General features: G+C 39.3%; 1 protein-coding gene across 13 annotated transcripts; it reads right to left on the bottom strand.

Moving 5' to 3' along the window:
• Positions 1–419: 419 nt before the first annotated feature.
• LOC111649339 (uncharacterized) lies at positions 420–7,561 on the bottom strand. 13 transcript variants are annotated; one of them, XM_087171933.1, is made up of 6 exons: positions 7,284–7,560; positions 6,676–6,750; positions 6,541–6,567; positions 5,656–5,768; positions 5,405–5,437; positions 4,030–5,068 (listed from the first exon to the last, which is right to left on the bottom strand). In XM_087171933.1, the coding sequence occupies exons 4-6, from the start codon at positions 5,766–5,768 to the stop codon at positions 4,282–4,284; spliced, it is 933 nt and encodes a 310-aa protein (XP_087028059.1). In that variant the 5' UTR covers positions 6,541–6,567; positions 6,676–6,750; positions 7,284–7,560; the 3' UTR covers positions 4,030–4,281. The 13 variants fall into 13 exon arrangements, with proteins under 13 accessions (XP_087028066.1, XP_087028068.1, XP_087028067.1 ...); XM_087171934.1 differs by having other exon boundaries at positions 6,676–6,705; XM_087171935.1 differs by having other exon boundaries at positions 7,288–7,560.
• Positions 7,562–7,644: the final 83 nt, after the last annotated feature.

Here is a 7,644-nt window from a genome sequence, read left to right as displayed (position 1 = left end):
AAAAGTGTTAGTCAGTCAGCTCTTGTGTTTTATACCAGAATAGAACATAAAACGAATATGGATATGTTTGGAGTTTCAGATGCCCGGATCTACTAACAGAGAGTTAGTGATCACTGAATCATTCACCCTATTAATGATCATTATCCTCATCTGTAACCACACACCACTTTTCAAAGCCCAAGTTACTATGTGTCTCACACACTGCAGCAAATTAAAATCATGAATTATAAACGTTGATTGTTTAAATTTCTATATTGCCAACAAAAAGGCCTGTTTCTGGGTGAGTATATAACTCTTTATTGCTCTTATGTCGTGCTCTTATGTGTGATCTCCCCACTGCTCTTCTCTCTCTACTACTCACTCTACGCCAATTTTTAACAGATGATAGTAGAAATATTTGACACACAGACAAACCAGAGTTGACGCTGAGCCAAGCTTTAATCAGAAAAAACAAAACATCTCAGAAGCGTAAAGTAACTGGGTAATAATGATAAAAACACAAATGCATTTGAGAATTTAAGAAAATGAAATGATCTTGAAAAACATTTTTAGTAGAAAAACTTCTTTATCCTCAGCAAAATAAAGGTAAGAAAACTGATTGATTTAGTAGCATAATCAATAGCGGTATTGAAATTTCAGGTTTACATGTTGATTACATCAATCATCATCTTTGGATGGATTACAGAATTTTAATTTGTCTCATGTTTTGATTTATGACCAAATTCCTGCAAAACAAATGATTAGCCCATCAGTGTCAGCCGTTAGCTGCACAGCTAACATGCTAACCTATGATGGTGAAGAAAGTAAACATTATGGCATTTTCATTGTGAGCACGTTAGATGCTGAACCTACCCACCCTCTGCCACCCGTTCTACTGGATCATCCTGTACCACTCCCACCTCCTGTACCATCAGAAACGCAGTAGTGAGCAACTCCATTACCACTAGAGCATACGCTGCATTGCATCTGATTAGCTCGTTTATCACAACGGAATATGTTGTTTAGACCAATTTGACCTCGGTTACCTTGGTACGTCCCGAGTTGCTGAAGGGCGCCACTACGCTGCTCGTCAGTATTGGCTGGACCAGTTTTGGGCTTGAATATTTTAGAAAACACAACTGCGTAACTGTCCCATTCCAGAATTTGATTCATCCTTTGGAGAATGTTATCATTATGCGTGCGGCTTGTACATTTTTCCACACATGGGGAGGCATAAACATAGAAGAGCAGAAAATCATTATCATTGCGCGTGTTGAGCAGGTGGTTAAAGTGGTCTACGACACGTGACTCTGCGTGATCAGCTCCTCCCGTGACGTGTCTCTGAACTTTGGCTGCAACCACCCGGCTGCCGGTGTACACACCACCGCTGTTCATCGTATTCTTCACATTGTCGGCAGGATCACTTGTGAATACTTGATTAAGGATTTGATTAATGTTCTGGTTCTGGTTCTGGTTTTTCGGGATCCTTACAGCCAGACTGAACATGCCTTGTACTCCATACCTGCAAAAGGAAAAAAACAGAACATGCTACCATGTATCGTACCACACCATGTACATACAGAACACAACGCAGTGTAGGTTGTGTGATATATGAACGTGTAAGGCAGTAACCTCAGTTGTAGAGAAAAGAAAAGTTGTCAGATGAATGCACATCGAAACTTAGATGATGATCATGGTATGATGACATGCATAAAAAATAAAATGACCATCACTGAGCTCTCAGTGCTTCAACAAAGTATTGGAGCCTAAATTGCAGTTACGTAAACTGACCACTAAGTGGCAGCGTTGCACCATTTACTCTGTGACTAATGCAGCATGCCTCTGTGTTTGTCTCTGCAAAGTTCTTAAGCTTCTTCCTTGTAAAATATCAGTTTTCTTAAACTGTAATTTGCTTAACCTTGTGTGGATTGGGGGAAATCAGTCTGAATTAGGAAATATTTCTGAGTTGTTGACAGCAAGACTGAGCAAAACTCTTGTTGAAGTGCGGATTCAAAATAACATGTAATTCTGCTGGTTGTACTCTCAGCCTCGCTTCATTGTTCACTCTGATCTCTATACCCCCCATCAAATGCAGCCCCTCCTGATGTGCCCATGGTGGTCTTAACAGTAAATGACTCAGTAGTTGACTCACCCTCTCAAGATGCCGTTTACAATTTGTGGAAGCCTGCCGTTGTAATCATCAGCCAAACTGTTTTTAGGAACAGACAGGAGGAAGGCCAGCATCACAGCCATCCAGCACAGGCCAGCCATCTGAACAGAGTTCATTAGAGTCAGTCATAAATGTCAATGATAATGTTGCAATGTACAATTATAATATATATAATCCTCCATTTCCTTTGTGCAATGCATTGCGTAACACTAGTGCAGCGTCAACCACAAGCACTTTTTTCTTAGTATGCATACTGACTGTAGAGCTACGGAAGCCCTGAAAGGCAAGATTTGGTTTTTCTAAGTTTGTTTTTTCTCATCTGTATTAACAACCCCTGAGATGTAAGTGTTTTGTTTTTTGTTTTTATTTTTTGAAGAAAGAAAAGTAAAATAGAAAAAGGATGTTTAATTTCTCCATGCATTTTAAATACAAAGTGAATATAATGTGTTTTAGCAAGTTTAGTAACATTACTCTTTCTTCGTTTGGCTAGAAATGTATTTTAATCAGCAGAGGCTGAAACACGTTAGGAAGTCAGGTGAGATAGTATCAATGTTTATTGATTTAGTTAACTACTATTCTTTTTAGTTTTTTCTTTCTTTTTATATTTTATTTCAAAGCTTTCATCCAGAAAGCCTTGAAGACGCACCTCTCCAGGTCTGGTAAAGAGCACTCTCGCTCTCTCCTCAGCATAAAAAAAGGAAACTTGACTCGTCTCTCTGGTTGTTTTCACAGATAAAAAAACTATCCTGGCAAAAAACATTTTCACTTGCCTTTCAGGGCCTCTGTATAGACCTGAGTATACTTTGAGTTACTTTTCCAGTGTAACCACATTACAGCCTCAGAACCTGCTCAGTCTTAAGTAGTAATAGGTGTATGACGCAGCTTAATTGTGGCTGGGGGTGAAACAGCTCTCCTGATTTCTTGTACACCCCGTACAGAAACATTATACATATATAAACATGAATATATGGAGCCTGCAGCATGAAGTTAAACACGTAGAGTATTACTGAATTGGAATACTACAATTAAATCAAATGTATAGCTTCTCTGGTACTTGTTATGTTAACAAATAGGATAAGCCTACAGAAGTAGTGGTCTGATGTTTTGCGTGAGGGTGGCCTGGGTTGGAGTCAAATTCCCAGCTTGAATTATTGTATCAGTCCACCTCTGACTGCGATATACACCCAACCGTCCACCATGATTGATTGTGTACGGTAGATGGCAGATTTTTAAATATTATCTGTCTATTATGTCCACTCTCAGCTTTCAAGACAAGCATAAAATACATATCAGCACATTAGATGATACATACACAACTGCAATAAAAACTCATTGGAAATTATTTTTAAAGGTATTTTTTATTCTCTCCATTGACATTGCGTCATATTCTTGATCCAAGCACCAGTTGTGGGTGCAACAGTTTTCTTCCAGTTAAGAGTTACCATTCGTTTTGCCTGCAATATACCAAAATTAATACATTTAAACGGTTCTCCAATCCAGATCTATTGGATGCAAGTGAAACAGTATCATCTTGGAGTCCAGTGGAACATTCACAGGCAAAATATTTATAATTTTATTGATTACTCCCTTCCAGGATTTCTTTATTTTGTCACACTTGCAACTGCAAAGTATGAATGACCCTTGAACCACATTACGTTTAAATGTGTGTCTGGTACATTACTGTTACAGTTATTCAGTTTGACAAGGGTTATATAAACCAATTTCTATTTACATTATCCATATATAAAGCTGTGCAGTTTGGTTTGTAAGATAAGTAAAAACCTTCAGTGTGACACCAGGCATTTGTCTTCAATGTATTCATGCAGACATGATATTTGTAACAATGGCTTCACAATGATGAACACTCAGACACACGAGAGTGGATGCTGAGCCAAGCTTTAATTTAGAAAGAACAGAGACTTGTAATGCTTTACAGAAGTTTAGTATAAAATGATATGAGGCCTGTAAACACTGAGGTTAGTTTACATCAAACCTGTTTCTTTTTATTTTTTAATTTTTTTAATTTTTTTTCCATATGCATTGAGAAAAGTATGTGTCATATAAGCTGCAAGAGTTTGAAAACCAATTATGAATAAATGCGACTAACAACTCCCCTGCTAACTCTTCTGTGTTTACCCCCACCTCTGATCCCCACCCCACGGCTGACTGCCCCCCCACGACTGAACACCGCTCCACGACTGACCCCCACCCCCCCCTTGTGGTAAGTTCTGGCTAGGACCAGTTCCTGCGTTATCTGAATAACAATAAGGTGTAACTTGACCATTAGTAGAGCAGCTTGTGCACTGCATTCCAGGTCTGCGGCGGCAACGGAATATGTTTTGTAGACCGACTCTGTTCCCTAGACGCTCGAGGGCTCCACGTAGGTCGTTTTCAGGTAGGATTGTAGTACCACCAGGCTTGAATACATTAGAAAACACCACAGCACGATTGTTCCAACTCGTGATTCGTTGAATGCTATCGAGAATGTTCCAGCGACTTGTTTCACTTGTACATCTTTTGTCACAGGGAGAGGAAAGAACGTAGAAAAGCAACAAATCATTACTGCCACGGTTGGTAAGCAAAGTGTTGAGTCCCTGTAGGGTGCGGTACTCTGCATGATCAGCTCTACCATCACGAATTGTTTGAGGGCACAGACTCTTAACTTGATTCCATGTCCTAACCCCTGCCGGGCATTGTCTCAGAACATTAGGCCATTGCACAGGTCCATTAGGACACTGAGTCAGAACATCTGGCCACCTCAGAACTGTAGCTGCCACCACCCTCGTGCCGATATACAAATTACAATCCTGAATCCGATTCTTCACTGCTTCACTAGTGTCAGGGACTTGATTAAGATCATATGATCTGCTGACACTGTTGTATGGGATGCTTACAGCCAGACTGAACATGGGATATTTCCTGTTGAGGGAAACAGATGCACAAAATGTTTAACGTGTCATTTAAAACAGTATATTAATGTAGTATAGAAAGTTTGATAGATGGAAGTATTGATCCAACCAATTAAACAAAACTGTCGACTTCATTTAAATGTTACTCAGGACAACTGTCATTTTCTGCCTTTTGGGAAATCAAATGGAAGAAAATGGAGAGATGTGATGTTGTCTTGATAGAGTGAATTAAAAAGCAGGGTTTTTATAGTATTGTCTGTTTGTTCATTTTTCTGTCCTTTGTCGTTGATATAACTGAAGGTGTCTTCAATATGAGTAAAGTTTACATAGATCTTTAATGACTTACATCCTTCCAGAGTTCATGTAGCTCGGTGTATACCTGGCAAAGGAAACAGATACAATAGAGTTAGAAAGGCAACTTGACCGAGCTGTTTAAAACGTTATATCTGCCAATTCATCTTTACACAGTTTTTTTTTTTTTTTTAATTCCTTAACCGAAAACAGGTTTTGTGAAAAGAAACTTTATTATACCCTCAGATCATGTAATGTTCAGGCCTTTAAGTTTTTCCCTCTACATTACAGAGAAAGTTGACTCACCTGTTCAGAACTTGTTGTACAATTGTTGCAAGTTGGTTCTGGTCCACGGCCAAACTGTTTCCAGTAGACAGGAACACGGCCAGCGTTACAGCCATCCATCTCAGGCCAGCCATCTGATTATTTTTAACAACAGCATCACCACAGAGCATTAAAACAGGGATAGTAATAATAAAAAAAGGACCAAGTGCATTGACCAAGTGCAATTTCAAAATGTACAGCCACTCCACTGAAACAGCTCTGTTGTCTGTGACAGAAGCTCTGAGGGCAGGTAGAGCTGAAGCTCAGTCCTCAGTTCTGGACCTATTTTCAGCATTTGATATGGTGAACCACTGCTTCCTACGGTCTCTAGTCTCTGACATGGGTATCTCAGGCAAAGAGCTTTCTTTCTTTGAATCCTATCCCACTGGTTGCTCCCTCAGTGTGTCATGGCAAGGACCAACATCCTTCTCCCATTCCCCCCCCCCCCCAGGGGTGCCCCAAGGATTGCTACTGGGACTCCTTCTCTTTGCGATATACACCAACTCCTTGGGTCCAGTTGTCCACTTGAATGGCTTCTCATATCACCGCTATGCAGATGACACCCAACTATATTTGCCATTCCCACCAGTCGACCCCATGGTCTCTGGGCGGATCACGGCTTGTCTCTCTGATATATCTGCATCAGTGAAGGAATGTCACCTTCAAATAAACCTCTCTAAGACTCTTAGTTATCCCGGCCTATCAAACTCTCCATCACGATATCAATATTGTAAGTAGAAGTTTTGTGGCCAGTGACAATAAATGTGGGAAAAATCAGTCAAATTCTTTGCTGATTCTCTTGAAATTTGGCAAAAGTTAAACAAAAAGTGAACAAAGAAAGTTTTCAAACAACAGTAGAATTCTCACCTTCACGACTGATGCAGGATCTGAGATCTAACACAGAAGAGACACGAGAACAACAATAAAAGTAAAAATTTATATCTAATTTTTACCTGAAAGGATCGGTTCACAATTCACAAGTTTTCATGTGTTGAAACCGACCTTTCAAACAACCTTCCTAATGCGCTTCCACTGTAAGAGATGGGGTGACAAGATCTTTTCAGATGATCATTTTGTCTATAAAGTAATGTAAAAATGTCCATCACAGTTTCCTTCACAGCTTCAAATGTTCAAAAACAACTCAAAATCATTAATTGATACTAAAAATATTTTTATAGTAAAATTGAAATGTCAAACTCAATTAGAAATCACACTGCATCAAACCTGGTGACATGTTTGTTTTTGCCTGAAGATGATGTCTATAAAGCAACTGACTCTGAGTGTGTCCTCATCCTCATCCAAAAGCTATATACTCTTTCCTTAATAACCTTTGCTTGAACTGCAAACTTTTGAAATATTTACAAGATATCAGGACTAATGCGACTTTAGTATAAATCCAGTAAGAAATCCATATTTTCAAAGCAAACAAGTAACCTTAATTCAAACCTGTTTTCAAGTTCAAGCACAACCTTTAAAAACCACACTGACAATTTCAGGTTTCACAACATCGTAAAAAGCAAACAAAATGAAGGATTTTTGTTGCAGGGTGTTAAACCAGAGTCAATTTATTTACCTTTAAATTGTGAAAAAAAAGTGTGAAGATCTTTTACCTGCCTTGGGGGAGGAAGACGTCTAACAGATGCTGTTGACTTGGATTTCTTCTCAGTGCGAGTTGCTGTCACTGTGATTGCAGTTAGAAGGAAACAACATTTTTATAGAGGAGAGTTTGACCATGGCCAAACCCTGAGACTGGCACCCTGCCCATATTTGACCGTGTCACAAAGAAATTATAAAGAAGGAAGACGATGATAATGATATTCTGAAGTTTGTTTAAGGAAGTCGACCACAGACTGTAGCATTTGTATTGTCACGTAGCCTCGACCCATGACCTCTGCAGGCTTGATTTGACGACTTAAAGTCTGTTTAGACAGCTGTAGCTTGTGTGTGTGTGTGTGTATGTGTGTGTGTGTG

This window comes from Seriola lalandi, unplaced genomic scaffold, assembly GCF_002814215.2.
Source record: "Seriola lalandi dorsalis isolate HSWRI2012SDOR001 ecotype SW California unplaced genomic scaffold, Sedor1 jcf7180002050475, whole genome shotgun sequence".
NCBI lineage: Eukaryota > Metazoa > Chordata > Actinopteri > Carangiformes > Carangidae > Seriola > Seriola lalandi.
This window is presented reverse-complemented; position numbering and strand designations above follow the sequence as displayed.

Bases quoted from the DNA above. Each gene is read 5' to 3' on its own strand.
- LOC111649339 (XM_087171938.1), bottom strand. From the start codon at position 5,768: ATGGCTGGCCTGAGATGGATGGCTGTAACGCTGGCCGTGTTCCTGTCT. The intron at 5,438-5,655 runs GTGAGTCAACTT...TTCCTTTGCCAG, and splicing joins GTACAACAAGTTCTGAACAG to GTATACACCGAGCTACATGA. The intron at 5,069-5,404 runs GTAAGTCATTAA...TTCCCTCAACAG, and splicing joins TACATGAACTCTGGAAGGAT to GAAATATCCCATGTTCAGTC.